Genomic DNA, 17,023 nt, shown 5'->3' on the forward strand with positions numbered 1-17,023 from the left:
ATCAATAAGCAATGTTATTTGCCTTAAAGAAAATGATTTTACTAGGGATGCAAACGAATTGCAAAATTGATATTCGAATATTCGGTTATTCTTTCGAACGAATATTCGATATTCGATTACCAAAATACATCTTTTAAAAGTTGTAGTAAACTATTATAATCTTCGCTTAAGTAATAGCCGGGGCATTTTAGCCCTATTTTGTCGTTAACAATACGCGCAGCAGACTCTGAATTTCACCAAATGAGCCTCTGAAATTCATTCCACATTTCAAAAAGACAAAAAGTCATACATTATGAACAAAGAAAAAAAATCTTTAAATTTCTATTCCTGTGCTTTCATACTTGTAAACAACATGAACTTAGATGGATTTCTGGTCAAATGGCGTTATAAGCCAATGTAGGGTCTGTCCGTAGGACGAGCAGCCTCGTTCTGGGATTGACCTCTACTAAATGAAACTATGAAAAAACCAAACCAACTCGGGAACTTGTTTATTCCTTCATTGGCAAAGGTATTTAAATTTACCGAAAATATTTGATTTTTTGTGTCACTTGTCTTATAGCCGGTTATTGTAAAAATACGGGGACTTTTTATAGTACCCGACGATATGTCCCTAAATGACATATGACGCTTATTTAGTGTATTGTAATCACATTCACACCTCTGGCGGTATAGCCCAATCGTTGTAAAAACAAGAATCGTAGGCAAAAGGTTTATTATTTATTTATTCAACAACAAAACATCGAATATTCGAATATCAATTTTGACATTTGAATACCTAACGTTTGATCGAATATTCGAATATTCGAATATCGTTTGCATCCCTGGTTTTTACTTAAAAAGGAATTCCATTCCATCAAAAAGGTACATTAATGATGGCACATATTTATTCGATGTATTGGAGTGCTGGCAACTTGTAGATCTTTTGATATTTCAAAGCAAAACTTGTCGGAAATAAGGCAAACACACTTGCATATCTTATCAATTTCAATTGTGTGTAATAATTCCAGCCATCAATTGTAAAGAGGGGTGCAAGTCTGGTGACCTTATGCTCAACACATCCTACCTGTGCTCGAAAAATGGAACATTCTATCACAAGCCGTCGGCACGAGTATTACGCGTTTCATTCACACCATTAGACAAAGGTCAAACTACACTTAAACACTGGCCAGTTGTAAGTATCTTAACATAGGTTACGATGATAGTTTATTGTGTGTAAGGTGAAAAATGTGTCTTGTCAAGAGCTGGTATTAAATATTGGTCTTGGTTGGATCTAAAAAAGATGTAGCTTATCGGATAACGTGTTATTAATAACTGACCAAAATTGTGAATGTACTTAATACTGTACGACCCTAAGATTAACTAAAGGTGCACCACCCCAGACATATTTTTGTTCATAAAGTTTTCACAAAACAAACATCGTTAAAACATTCTAATGATTTAGTCAATATTGACTTATCAATAAATGGAAGCATGTTGTCTTATCGCGAAATGGAAGCATGTTGTCGTATCGCTAAATGGAAGCATGTCAGTCTGACCAAGTAAAGAAAACACAGACAGCTACCTCATTTAAATTCTTTGTCAGAAGTATTCGTTAAACTGAATGTATTTAAATACTCATTGTGGCTATAATATCGAGCTGATTAAAACGCATATCATAGTCTGTTTTTAAGTCAAGCAGGGACGGATGCAGGATATGACATAAGAGGGGGCGTTACTAAGAGGCGAAACCTTTTGACTTGCGCCCCTTTCCCAGAACCGAAATTTATTTGGTTTCATAATTTTGGCAGCCAGGTTTGGGGTTACTCCCCCAAGAAATATTTCACATTTTCTAGTCCGAAATGAAGCATTTTGGCCGTATTTTATTACTCATTTGCTCTCAGATTGAAATAAAAAGCAATCTTGGACGATTTTAGGTGGGGTAGGGAAGCGCCGGTCGCGCTACCACCCTCTCTTGACCCGTTAGTGTTAAGAGTATATAAATACATATAATTTAACGGAAACTTGCTAAATTCTATTGCACTATTTTATTTCATTCTTTTTTCAGACCAATTCAAGCATATCATTTCAATTTCACGACAAATACAATGGTATTGGAAGGCTTGAGGTATGTCAGTGTACATAATCCGTTAGACATATGTTTAGTAAGCAGTGCTTTCATTTCAAAATTTGAGATAAGTAAATAAATTAAAAGCTTGAAAATTGATTGCATATTGCAAATTGCAAAATAAGCTCAAACTTGGAGTACCTAATCATTTAATTAAATGTGATATTGTAAATGATTGTAGTCCTTGTTTTTGTCTAGATTATCGTGCAATGCAAACTCCGTATTCTTGCATCTGCATGTTCAGAATGGCGGATAAAACTAAACTGTTTTATGAATTCCATTTTAGGTCTCGTATCGACAACTAAATGCAGACCTCTACTGCTATGTGTACAGTGACATCAACATAGTTTGTGATCACGTGACGTCAAAATCCGATCCATATGGTAAGTTCATTAACAATAAACTAGGACTATACTTTGTGTTATGTTGGTTTTCGTTTATTTGTGTCGTTGCTTTTCCTATTGCTTGAAAGCAGGATTATGCCCAGTTACTTTGCCAACCAAAAAAGGAAATGAAAGCGGTTCATTTAGAGCTGTTGTTTTTGTCGTTTAACAGAAATTAAATAAAGACCTTCTTGTTGAATGTTAAATCTAATCCTTCGTCATCCCAACATGACCGATTTTGTTCCTAACAAGAGGACTTTCATACTTGACTTAAAATAACAAAACCGTAGATATGAGCTTCCTGGCATACCGGGCATGTTATTCTGTCTAACGCCTTCACTGTTAAAATATTTGCAAACATTCGATAAATTTCGCATATACCACCGCAAGGTCCAAGATCATAACATAGTAATTCCTATAATGTATGCAAATTGTACCATATGTTATCATCTTTACTGCACACGTGTGTCCACATATCTCGTATATGATCCAAATCCCTTATAAACGAGGTTTACAAAATGATGTTGTTGTTTTTTAAAGTAACCACACATGTCCGTGTTTTGTTTTAATGCATGCATGATATTCAATGAAGCATGACTACACTCAGCTTAAGAAACCGTGGTTGTTTATCATTTGGAACTCCTCGGCCACTTTTACATCGAAAACAAGCTCGAATATATATGGACGGTTTAGAATGTAAGAGATCTTATTATTTAACTACGCTGCAAGTAGGAAGAGTAATAATTTCAATTTAGCAGTTAAACTTTATGACTTTACTCTTAATTCTTCAATCAATAATGCACTTTACTGACAATAAATTTAAACTTTGTTATACAAAATACATGTTAAAACAATACACTTAACTAATGATATTGTTTTTAAATTTAACGAACTACTTCTACTCATGTAGGGGCATACATCCGTGGTTGTTTTCGATGGAAAATGACCGGGGTGTTCCAAATCGGTTTTTTATCCGTGTTCACCTTGAAATCTGTATACCATTTTAGGTTTAACCATTTTATTGAGTTATTTGCATGTGATGCAGCATCCCTATCCATTATTATTATAACGCTAGAAATTGTCAATCGAACGTTTTACATGAATGTTCTACCGTTGCAGACGATACCGAATCCTTTGGGACGTTTGTGATATTTGGTCTTATCGTGATGACTTGTTTTACAGCCATCCTCGCTCTCATCATATTTGGTTAGTTTTTATAGTCCAAATCTCTATACTTCCTTTAAAGCTCTCTCTCACAGATTGACAGTTTTGACTATCAATACCTTCAATTCAGTAAGTTATGATAACTCACTCAAGAACTGATCTCATTTAAAACTACCAAAAAAAATCATTTTTCAAAAAGGGCTAGGAACACTTTTAGTCATAAAACTCAATTTTCGAAGGTAATTTTGAACAACTGCGATCTTTTCTTTCGTCAGGAGTTTTTTTTATCATTGGTTTCCAATTAGTAACGTCCAAAAATTGGCTCATTGCTTGTCAAAAATAAAAAAAAACGTTGTCAAAACGGTCAATGTGTGAGAGTACAACTTTGTTCAATATGAAACATAAGTCCACCCCAAATATAAGTACAACACAAATATAAGCACCACCTGAACTAGTGTCATTCATTTTAAATTGTCATATATATTGTCGGAAGACGGTGTAATCTGAACTAGTGTCATTCATTTTAAATTGTCATATATATTGTCGGAAGACGGTGTAATCTGAACTATTGTCGTGCAGTTTAAATTGTCATATATATGGTCGGAAGACGGTGTAATCTGAACTAGTGCCATTCAGTTTAAATTGTCATATATATGGTCGGAAGACGGTGTACTCTGAACTAGTGTCATTCATTTTAAATTGTCATAAAAATGGTCGGAAGACGGTGTACTCTGAACTATTGTCGTGCAGTTTAAATTGTCATATATATGGTCGGAAGACGGTGTACTGTGAACTAGTGTCATTCATTTTAAATTGTCACATATATTGTCGGAAGACGGTGTACTCTGAACTATTGTCGTTCATTTTAAATTGTCATATATATGGTCGGAACACGGTGTACTCTGAACTAGTGTCATTCATTTTAAATTGTCATATACATGGTCGAAAGGAGGTGCACCGTGAAATAAAGTCATATCATTGTTCGGAATGCATATTGCCATTTTTTTCTATTGGTCATAAATACTTTTAAATTCATTATATTATTAGACAAATAAATTTTCAGAACGCAGTGTGTACTTAATTGTTGTCGTTAATTTCAATTTGTCATATATACTTTCGCAATGCAGTATACCATTACATCTTGTCATTAATTTGAATTTGTCATATGTACTTTCGCAATGCAGTGTGCCCTAAATATTTACATGAATTTCAATTTGTCATATAAACTTTCGCAATGCAGTATACCATTAAATATTGTCATTAAAATGAATTTGTCATATATACTTTCGGAATTGAGTGTACCCATACTTGCTCTTTCATTGTAGTCGTGCAGAAACTAATGGGACTTCATCGTGCATATAAAAATAGAAGAGGTGAGGCCCTTAAGGTTTATTAGTCAACTAACTTTTTGAATGTGCTATCATTTTTAAGCCATATATAAGGCATGAGAACAAACGGTATTTTTTGTTAAAGGCACACAATAAATTAAAAAAATAATATTTTAATGCAGTATCACTTTTAACTCGGTTGACTTAAATGATCAAAAGAATATATGATTATGATTTGTGTACAGAAAAAATATTGCAAATTTTGGCTCTTTTTTAACTCTTGAATGGGTTGCCACGTAGCTAATATTTAAAAAAAACTCACCTATAAAGGCTAATAATTTTTAATCAATACACAAATCATATGTGTTTTTGTTTTGGCTTTGCTCATAAAAATCAAAATGAATTAAAAATGATAATGCATTAAATTGAATTAAATTATTTATGCATCAACATATGAAATAATTGTCTGCCTTTTACATCCCTAGGCTTATGGCGAGATTATTATGATATCAAATCGGTGCTAAAGTGCTAAATGTTTTGCTTAAAAAGAGGGATAAACTTTAACTATGCTCTCTTTTGATAGACATTGGGCAGATTATTCAGAATATTGTTAAAGTTAAGAACTTTGATAACTTGATCGTTGTTAACTTTCAAATCTGTAATACTTATACTGTGTCATGGATACACATGTAATCTGCTGTTCTATTTACAAATAATGAGACAACTGAATTAGCTATGCGTGCCTTACTTAAACATATCATCATATCATAAAATATGTAAAATATGTTAAAGTTGACAAAGAGTCCATTAACAACGTTGTTAACTTTGACAAAGTTCTAAACATTCAACTCAGAGATAAACATATTTGAAATCACTCATGTAGTGTAGATACGAAATAGCCCGTATAAATGTTACACTATTTTACAGAAAGCACCCCCAAAGAACGTCGCCGCCGATCGAGTCTTCTAGGCCACTTGAAGACAGGTAGGTCTCTGTTTAATCCTAAAATACAGGGCTGGTATTCAATACAGATATTTTTGGGTGTTAAGACTGATGTAGCTAATCGGATTACTTGTTATAAATAACTGACTGATAGAGTGAATGAAATCAATGATGAACGACCTTAAGATTAACTTGAGTATTGAATATTTAATATCACCACGTGCAAGCGAATCAGAATGCAGTCAGTTGTTTATAAACTAGTTATAACTCAACCTCGTTACTTTTATTAGTCAATAGTTGACCTATTTTGCGGAATGAATACGCGTTTTACATATTTGCTACTTGGTCCATGAATCATGTATGGTTAATATGGAACATTACAACGAAACTCAATTATCACTAAAATAGCTCGGACTGCCATATCAATGCTACACTTTAGTTTGAATACAAAGATAAACATTCAAACTAGACGAAACGAAAATGCATTAGCAAGTACGGTACCAAAGATTATTGCGTATACTATTAGATCGTAAGTTGTTCCTGCAAACTGAAAATCCCCATTGTAGTACATTTGTTTCTATATCTTTTTAAAATACCTCTTCAGTGATGAAAAGAGTAACGATAAAAGTACAACGCAATGATAAATATAATGGATTCATGCATGCAGAGAAGTAACGGTTTAGAATCTTGAAAGCTTTTGAATAATCTGCACTACTGTACTTGACAATGTTGAATCAGCTCAGCTTAAAGTTTGACAAACTTTTGACTTTGAAAAGATGTTTTTCTCATAATTCACGGTTGATTTTATGCGTCGGCATATTTATATCACACGTTTATTCGGCTGTATATGTTGTATTTCATTTGATGTGGAAACAGAATTAAGACACAACAACAGCTTGACAAAACCAAGAAGTACATGTGAAGCAATGGGACAAATATTTCGGTGATATTCATCTAGTCTTAGGCTGTACACAACTCTTCATGCTACCAGCGGTCCGGAGCCAATATTGGCTGTACAAAACTCTTCATGCTACCAGTGGTCCGAACCCAATATGAATTAAAAGACTTATGTACCTAGTTTAGTACTATCGTGTGAATCGACTGCCCAGTATATTACGTGTTTGTGTCATGTTTGATTAAAGCCATACTTTCGGATTTGGTAATACATAATTTGTTTTAAGTATTTGGATAACTTGTAAATTTTGTTTTCAGATGAGATAATCAGAAACTCCATCCTTAATATGCATAAGATTATCTCTGAGCCCGAGGCCCAGCCACTGCGAGGCCATGGTAACGGAACTTCCAGTGAACGCGAGACCAGCTTCCTAAGGAATTCCTCACACAAGAGTTCACACAACAGGATAGCAAGGTATTGTGCGCGTTTGTTGGTTTATATATGGTTTGATTGGTTAATCCCTCCTTATTGTATTTGTAATATAAAACACATTTACATCGTTCTACTATTCCGAGAATGTGTGATTGGTAGGATGCACAAAGACATGTAAAGCTATGGACAAACCCCGTTGGCTCTAACTCCCGGGGACCGGCAAAAACTCCTCGAGCCTCAGGAAATTCGCGCTGTCCTGTTACAGAGCCTGATATATTTAACTTGTTTTTGAATGAATATAAATATAGCGTTTTACTCTTTTCAGTTTCTGTTTAAAATGTGATTCTTTGTTCTAGATTCGATTAAACCAAATCAGGTTTTTATTGTTAACTTGAGTACATGTACATGTATTCTTAATTGGAATCAATGTTTGTTGAAAGAAAGTATTTCCAGTTTATTAGGGTAAATTAAAAGTTTATTTACTGATAAGGATATATACATAATAATATACATGTATAAATATTTGACTTAAACTCGGGCAATGCTTAAACGACTTATGTTTAGCAATACATACATTTAAAACTGAATATCTGTTTTCTCGTACACTATCCAACTGCTGAATATATATATTATCTTTATACGTATTAACCTCTTCCAGTGGCTCTTCCTGGGCGTCTAGTATTTTATCACAAACAAACTCAGGCTTGCCTTCGAAGGCATCCAGTGGTAAAAAGCTTCAACGAAGCGTTACACAGGCTATGCTGGAAGACCTGGACGAAAGCAACTGTTCAATTCTATTTCTTACTCTACCCTTCGACCAGTACACCCGAGACGTTACCGAGCTTCTTCGGAACGTTTTGTCTATTGAGGGTGGAATTCCAAGCCAGTGCTGCTTCGACCCCGATGTTTTGAGCGATTATCAGGCTAATAGATTCGCATTTATCGAAGAGATAACTGGAAATACAAACAAAATTCTGATATTTGTGTTTCTTACTACATTGAGTTATGGAACCAAAGAAGAAAAGCTGATACATGACTTGCTAAACCACTGTCTCCTAAAACAGAGAATCACTCCTCAATGCAAGGTTGTTTTTCTTCACCTAACGGATGACGACAGTAGGCTAGAAACAAGATACCATGGTCAGCATATTCATCTGAAGCATGATAATGCTTATAAGAAATTTCTCTCTGTGATCTTGAGAGAATGTGGCATCAATGTTGATGAAAGAGATGAGGACAGTGAATTGCCTAAAAGAATGCTGTCATGCAGTGCCACAAAGCATTTATATCATTTGTTATCTTACAATGGCGATAAGGCAGCATGAGTATTGTCGAATATTGTATCTTAACTTGCTACATTTGTATTATGTATGTCTTTCAATGTCTTTCAATATTGATATGATTATTATTTATATGCATTAGTTTTGACATGATCATTCCTTTCTTGCGATAGCATTAGAGTTAATACTGGCAATCACAAAATATTCACTGATGTGTTCATTTTATTTCAAGAACAATAAAAAGTCTGGACTCTGTCTAACTGATCACCACATGTTTATATATTTTAATCAATTATTAAGTTTATTAGGCCCTTCGCAGGAGAAGAGGATTATTGCTTTGCACATGTCGGTCGGTAGGTCAGTCGGTCGGTCGTTCGGTCGGTACGTCCGTCGATAGACCAAGGATTTTCGAGTAATACCTCGACAATTCTTGAACCTTTGGTAATAGATGACACCTATTTATTGTAGGGATCATCGTGTCAAAGGTTAATATCACCGTCACCTTTAACGAGAAAAGGTTGTCAAAGCTTGCCCGAGTGATAACTCAACGATTCCTACTTTTGTGGTCATCATACCTGATATGGAGGCTGGGCCTGACCAATAAATAACCGCCGTTGATTTTAGGGGTCATCAGGTCAAAGGTTGTTTTCACAGTGACCTTGAATTCGAAAGATTGTCCGAGAGAGAACTCGACAATGCCTGCACCCAGCACCCTCAAACTTGACTTGGAAGTTTAGCTTGACCATTAGATGACCCTATTGATTTGAGGGGTCATCGGGTCAAAGATCAATGTCACAGTGAAGTTGAACGCTAAAAGATATGTCCGTGTGATAACTCGACGATGGCTGCACCCATGGCCATCAAACTTGACATTTAGATTGCGGGTGACCAGTAGATGACCCATATTGATTTTGAGGTCATAAAGTCAAAGGCCAATGTCACAGTGACCTTGAACACGAGTGATTGTCCGAATGATAACTAGGCAATGGGTACAGTTTTGGTAAATACCAGACGGAGAAACTTTGGACGCATTTATTTCTAGTAACGGGTATATGTGAGTTATCCTCAGCTGACCAGTCTTAGTCATCCTTTAATACAAGGTGTGTTTTTTAGATTTAGTTGTTATAAACTAACAAATATTGCTAAAATGTTGCAAAAAAGTAACTTTTGTCATATTGCTAATATTTTTTATTACACATATTGATCATTAGAAATTGCGTTATATTTAGTTATTCCCTGCTGCTAAGAGGATACATGTCTATCTGCAAATATCAGTCATCATCTAAACATGATCAAAACCTGTACCTTCTATCCTCACGCTTTGAATGGTCATAACTTTTAAACTTCCAATGTCAATGACAAATCAGCTGTAATTTGGGTCCATGCATAATTGATTGAACTGTCCAAATACTCCTGACAACATGGCGCACAGGGCCACATGGTGTTTGACAAATATGTCTTGATTATATCATAGTTATAATACAATATAAATATTTTATACCATAAAAAAAGTTGTCGATCGGTTTGATATTAGGGATTTCACTACTTTCCGATGAATTTTGATTTAATACAGATATAATACAATCCATATATAAGAGATATTATCTCGTCATATCTAAATTTAATTATACGATATAAAATTCAGGCATGAATCTATCACCACCACCACCACCATCATCATCATCATCATCATCATCATCATCATCATCATCACCACCACCACCACCACCAACAACAACAACAACAACAACAACACCATCACCATCATCATCATCAGTTTGGTTTTACAAGAAACTTGAGGTCATTTAGCTATTTTCCGATATACATAACATGACAAGATATAAAATAATATATTTTTGAATAGGTTACATATTAAAAAGAATCAAGGGGGCTGGGGTACTGTGGTTGTATTTTTTTTTATTAAACTGCGTTTCTTTCTTTATCGGCGGCATCGGAATAATAAAAGGTTATTTAAGGTTCGCTTTAACATTGAAATCCGCTATTACTTTAGTTTCATTTAATTCAATCAATTCACAACAAACACTATTTCAAAGACTGGTTAGTTGTTATAACGGCGTTAAAATACAGCTGTTAAACAACTGATTAAAAATGGAAATACATAGTGTTTTTTTTTTTCATTTTTTGCAGATAAAAAAGGTTTCAGACTTTATGCGATATAAGCATGGCTTCTCGTCGCATATAGGTCGTCTAGGAACGAATTATATGTGCTATGCATATACATGGCCACTAAACGCAAGTTCCAAAATTATGAAATCTAATATAAAGCAAACGATGTGTGTAGAAGTAAACGCAAGGCTGAGCTGCACCACAGATGTGTCGACAGCTAATTTTCTTTGCAACACTTAATGTTTGCATATCTGCAATTTCATTGGCTGAAAATGCATGTTTTATTCGGATTATATTAAGAAAATGACATCGGAAACACGTTGTTTATTTTTTTAAGGGAATACCATGGTAATCGCACACATTAATTGGTCGAACTTAGTCATGTGAATATTTGTTTTGTTTACATTTGAAAGAATACGAGCTTATATATAAAATCGCGAATCCGTGAACTAGTGGTAACACGCTTGTCTGTAAATCTAGGGGTCACAGGTTCGACTTCCCATCGCAACATTCAAAATAATTGATCAGCATTTTCCGGGAGGACGTTAAATGGATGTTCCGCGCGATAGTGCTATACACTGATGCACGCTAAAGAACCAGGGCAGCTCTATCCAGGGTTATACTCTGTGCATTATGCCCCAAAAGACCTAGCATGACTTACAACCCTATCGGAGCAGGCACCTGTCTAACTATATAACTATATAACTTGCTGCACAGCTGCTTAGTTCAGGGTCATAAGAGTCTATAATACATTACCTGTTGTGTTGGTTGGTAATATGCTTAACAAATATATGCAATCCTATGCAATCCTATGAAACTCATTTATACATTGAAATTGTGTTAATCAAATTACTATAATTGACATACTTATGTAATAGATGCCATTGTTTATACCGCTTGCATATGCATATATAATATGTCTTACCCTTTACATGACTGTTATTAATTGTTTTGCTATTATCTTTCTGAAAATTCAGTTTCAAACATAGTTGACAATAAACTATTTCATGGCGCCCTTTGCTGCTAAGCCTTTTTTCAGTTGATGTACTGATTACTACACGGAATATAGACCATTTCCTATCTTAAAATACATTTCAATCATAACGGACTATTTCATGGCACTCTTGTCAGTTCCTATACTGATTATTTGCATGGAATATAGTAGTCTAGATTACTTCCCCTATCACTATGTTATGGTATTATTGGGATAAGTACGCAGGAAAAACAGACTATTGGAATTAGTACGCAGGGGAAAAGGCTAGGAATATAGACCATTTCCTTTCTTCATATTCCATTTTAATTATAATGGACTATTTCATGGCGCCCTTTGAGTCTTTGCCTTTTTATTTTTGTCAGTTCCTGTACTGATTACTTGCATGGGCTGTGGCATTTAAATGAGGAAGTTGAAGAAGGGAGTTTATACTATAAACGTATGTGAAAATGATTTAACTTACGCATTACTGTGTTAAAGTTACGTTTGTTATTGTTTTAGATCACTGAGGGCATGGTTACGGAAGAAACTGTATTTACAACTATTCAATAACAACTTCTTGTAGGCTTTGTCACCCGAAAACGATATCTTCCTCAATGAATGGTACGAATAAACTACAAGTGTTTTCAATGAAATTTGTATAGAAGATATAGTTTCTAAATATTATCAAATTGATTTTTTGTCTTTGCACTATATTTACAATGCTATCAGGTCAATTTGAAGAATGTGAAGGAGCTACACCACCCACTGTTTGTAACCACATTTGACCCAACTTGAGATATGCAACTTTCTTTTATTGGCTAAAGAACATGTATTTCTAAACACTCAATATTGATTCATGCGTTACGTTTCTTAAGCGCAGTAGTATAAAAACATTAGAACCATGCTTTTTGTTAATTCGATCATAATTTATTTTAAAAAAGAACGGTCAATTTCTTTTTAAATTTCTCGGCAGACTGCTTTTACAGAGAGCTGAATTACCATGTTTATGTTTGAATTAAATATTTTGCTATTTGGTCTTACTTCAAGACGCACAGGTTATCAGAATGGAGTGTAATTGTTTTTAATACACTTAATTAAACGTTATCGCACTCCTATTTCAGTTAGAAACCTTGGAATTCATCAACATTAAACACATTCTTAATTCTTAGTTTTTTTAAGAATGAAACAGACTTGAACACATGCAATTTAAATGGTTTTTTTCTGACAGAATGACGATGATTTTTTAAAAGATAAATATTTCTTTATTTTATTCCTGCAACACAAAATTGCGCAGTGAACAAAAGTGGAATTAAATACAGATACTTATATTATGCATAAGCTTCATCTTTATGTCTTTCACAAACAATTTGCATTTGTTTAAGTTATTCATTTTTCTTAATGCCATATAGACTTGCAAAAAATACCTTAGGGTGCAAATTAGCCCCATTGGGAAATTTTCGGCATATAAACGCAGCGTAATACCTTGTTTTAATCTTGAAGTGAAATATTTTGCCAAATCAGAGATTCGATATTTCTGAGTTGGTAAATAACTCATATTAACTAACAATTATATAATTGTTTCATGTTTCATGCTTAAATAAATAGGGTAAGTATGTCAGATTATCTTCTTTTTTTCTAGATTTTTCGGTTACCAAACACTTTAAATTATATTCTTGTGTAACTTAATGTAAACTTGTTTATTGAATAATTCAATACGTCTGTTACAATCTTAATTGAAAAGATATTATAAATTACGGGCATCCAGCATTAATTACCATAATATATTTGTAAATATTCATAATGAGAGGCAAATACATTATAACTTAACGTTAAACATTCATGAAATGTTTAAATTGATTTTAAGTTATGCAAACATTGGACGTTGTAATGAATTAAGAATATAATATATAATCGAACTAAGATTAAGCAACATTTTGTACTTAGCATTTGCATGGTTGAGTGGGCCAATGACAACCGTGGATTATTCATATTTTCTGTGATAACTTTTACGTAAATGAACCAAAAAAAGTTTAATAGGGTATATTTAAGTCAGTCTATTTTCCCACCAAGAATTACATTTTAAACATGTGTCCGCTGTAGTAAAAGGTAGCATATACAGGGTGAGGAACCACGTGATTATAAAGGGGTTCTCACATGGTTCTCCACGGGTCGAAACCGAGATAAACAATCAAGTAAGTGACGTTTATTTCGAGATATTTTTTTTAACAGAAAAGATATGAAAATATTTCTTACTGTATGAAATAAAATGTTATTTTTTGCTTATACACGTGTTATTTTAGATTTGCGCGTTACTTTAATGATGCAATCAATGGCCAAATTATTTCAGCGTTGAATCGTTTTACAAAATTCCAAATAAGTCCAGAGTCCAATTTTGACAATTTACAGAAAATAGAGCGGGCTACCTCGACCAGCGGGTAATAGATGCAGAGTTACATAGAATGGAATAGAAATCGAAGTGCCGCTCGTATAATGAAATGGAGCATAGCATGCAATAAAATTGCGTCGAGAAAAGATTAAACTACTTGCATGCACGCAGTTTCTATCTTACAGAGTCGATTGAATAAAATGTATCGGGAGAAGAATGAAAAGGGTGGCAATGTATTGGAAAGATAAACGGTTGTAAAGAAGACACGTAAATTGTAAATACAGGGAAAGTATATCAACTAGGGAAAAATATGAGTTTAAAAGTTAAAACTTCCCGGTATAGTCCAGTGGTTTTTAAAAGGTTTAACTATATGGATATAATTATAGATATTAATTGATTTGGAGCTAATATGCCACCGTGTGACAAAGTGATTCTTTCTTTGTTTTGGATTTGGGCTTTTATATTGGAAAATATATTTGCAAACGATGGAACATGTACACTGGTTTTGGTAAGTTGTTTTCTTACTCTCACAAGAAGATATGTTTGTTACATCTAGATTAAATTTTTCAACTCCGTGATAAATCGTGTGCATGGGTAATTAATTTCATATCTTCTATATTCTCAGCAGAAGAAGGCTAAGCTGTGTTTTGAAAACATGCTACACCCTGCTGTTATCAAGTGCTTATACAACATATTATTTCGACATCTAGAGTGATTTTAGACTGTTAAAGCTACATTATCACAGATTGACCATTTAGACAATTTTTTAAACTTTATTTTGTCTCGGAATGAGCCTTTTTTCGTGTCAGGACACGAGTGATATAAGACGGCTGTATGACTGTAGATTAAATCGCAGTTTCATATTCATGGTCAAAAATTGATGTTTTATGGGTAAAAGCGTTACTTATTGTTTTTCGAACAAATGAGATCTGTTCTTTTGTGTGTATACGACTGAAATGAAGGCATTGATGCATTGATGCCTAAAGTTAGCTGATTCTGAGACAAAAAATGTGAAAAACTGTTAATTATTGAGAGTGCTTTGAATTGTATTTCGGACATATTCAATAAATTAAATTATCTTGTTTGCGATAAGCTTCTGTTGCAAAAATGTTGTTTCCAAATCGTAAAGTAACATGACAGTTGTAGTGCCATAAAGCATGAGATAGTTGATACTAAAAAAGTATTTTAAGCACATGCTGGAAATCAGTTATCGTTAGATCTACTTTGTTTGAACACGTCATTTAAAATAATTTAGGTGTCGGAATTACCAAATGGCGCGTATAGTATGACAACGTTCAAAAGAATGCAAATCAAACGATCGCTTTATCTAAATGCGTTCATAAGATTTCAACGTAAATGTGCATTGGAAAGCAAGCCGAAGAATCCTAAATTAATCTTGGTGCAGAACCGAGGGAATAAATACTTAAAGATAATTACGCAACCATTGGAAATGTGCTGACTTGAAGGATCTGCCGTCAAAACGTCCTCAACCAATATAGGGTTTCATTAAATTAACTCTTCAATACCAAAAAAAAACAAAAAAAACTGGCGAGATGATATTCTTGCACATAAATGTTTCTCAGTAACTGTAATGAAACTAGCAACTTGAATACAAATCAATTTACATTCTTTATTCTTGGGTTATTACAGGAATTTATCGGTTTCAGTTTTGGGCCACTTAAAAAAATATTTTAGATTAGATTATTATTGCCTGTGAACATAATTGTAATAAAAATCAAACAACGTTTGTCACGCATACAGCCTTGCAGTTTCATTGCAACCATTGCGTTCATTTATGTCATTGCTTTCATTGCTCACATTTCATAGCTTTAAGCACTACCATTGCTTTCTTTGATTTCGATGATTTGATTGCTTTCATTTATTTTATTGCTTTCATTGCTCTCATTGATTTGAATGCTTTCAACGTTTTCATTTATTAACTTGCTCCCATTGCTTTCATTGATTGATTGCTTGCATTTATTTTATAGCTATCATTTCTCTCATGTATTTGGTTTCTTTCTTTGCTCTCAGTGATTTGATTGCTTTCATTGCTCTCATTGATTTAATTTCTTTCAATGTTTTCATTTATTTAATTGCTTCCATTGCTTTCATTTATTGATTGCTCTCATTTATTTCATTGCTTTTATTTCTCGCATGTATTAATTGCTTTCATTGCTCTTATTTATTTTATTGCTTTCATTGTTTTCGTTTTTTTGTGTTTTGGTTTCATTGCTCTCATTGATTTGATTGCTTTCAAATATTTGATTGCTTTGATTGCTTTCATTTATTTTATCGCTTTCAATTATTTGATTGCTTTTATTTCTCTCGTTGATTTGATTGCTTTTATTGTGTTCATGGATTTGATTGGTTTTATTGCTTCCATTGCATTATTTTTTTGTTGTTGTTGATTCATTGCTTTCATTTAAACAACAACTAAGACCTTATAGAAGTGGCAAGGTAAATCCCTTCAGTAAAATCAAACAAGTATGTTTTGTGTTCAGCCTAGAAATATAAGACACTGAATATTAAATCATTTCCTTACAATAAAAAAATAGATCTTGTGTGATACAGTAAGAGCCTTTGGTCGATTAAAATCGATGGCAAAATATGAATGCTTTAAAAATGAAGAAGATTGATTGATCGAGACACAAAGTATGAAACAAGTATTTTTTTTGTAATCCTTCATTTTCTAAAGAAATATTAAACATGTTTGTTTGTTTTCAGAATGAAGAAGGGGATTCTGAGCAGATTGAAATGAAGTCCAATAATTTTACAGGTAATGTTTATAATGAATGATTCTCAAATTCATGTTTTTTCACTCTGAAATGAATAATAATTCTTCAGGCAAGCTATTTGCTTGGGACTCTTTTCAACCGACACTGCTAATATACACGCGTTTGTTTGCTATGCTTCCAAAGAATCTCCTTGTCCTAAATATTTGTTTCAACCAATTGAAATATATTCTTAACAGATTGTACATTTTCTTTATCGTCAGATCATTGCACATGT

At 33.6% G+C, this 17,023-nt stretch overlaps 2 protein-coding genes across 4 annotated transcripts in view; both read left to right on the plus strand.

The window, feature by feature from the left end:
- LOC128241506 (uncharacterized) overlaps positions 1-8,793 on the plus strand; it is a 35,044-nt gene extending 26,251 nt beyond the window's left edge. For all 3 annotated transcript variants that reach the window (XM_052958467.1, XM_052958466.1, XM_052958465.1), the window contains 8 exons: positions 1,008-1,171; positions 2,045-2,104; positions 2,391-2,487; positions 3,607-3,693; positions 4,977-5,024; positions 5,907-5,963; positions 7,134-7,290; positions 7,907-8,793. In XM_052958467.1, the coding sequence (XP_052814427.1) occupies positions 1,008-1,171; positions 2,045-2,104; positions 2,391-2,487; positions 3,607-3,693; positions 4,977-5,024; positions 5,907-5,963; positions 7,134-7,290; positions 7,907-8,573 (1,337 nt within the window). In that variant the 3' untranslated portion in view covers positions 8,574-8,793. The remainder of the gene's footprint in view (positions 1-1,007; positions 1,172-2,044; positions 2,105-2,390; positions 2,488-3,606; positions 3,694-4,976; positions 5,025-5,906; positions 5,964-7,133; positions 7,291-7,906) is intronic.
- A 5,354-nt stretch (positions 8,794-14,147) lies between these two features.
- Positions 14,148-17,023, plus strand: part of LOC128241440 (uncharacterized) — a 52,051-nt gene continuing 49,175 nt past the window's right edge. Inside the window, exons 1-2 of the mRNA XM_052958368.1 lie at positions 14,148-14,522; positions 16,739-16,790. Of these exons, the coding sequence (XP_052814328.1) occupies positions 14,424-14,522; positions 16,739-16,790 (151 nt within the window). The 5' untranslated portion in view covers positions 14,148-14,423. The remainder of the gene's footprint in view (positions 14,523-16,738; positions 16,791-17,023) is intronic.

The sequence above is a fragment of the Mya arenaria genome, chromosome 7 (genome assembly GCF_026914265.1).
Source record: "Mya arenaria isolate MELC-2E11 chromosome 7, ASM2691426v1".
Lineage (NCBI taxonomy): Eukaryota > Metazoa > Mollusca > Bivalvia > Myida > Myidae > Mya > Mya arenaria.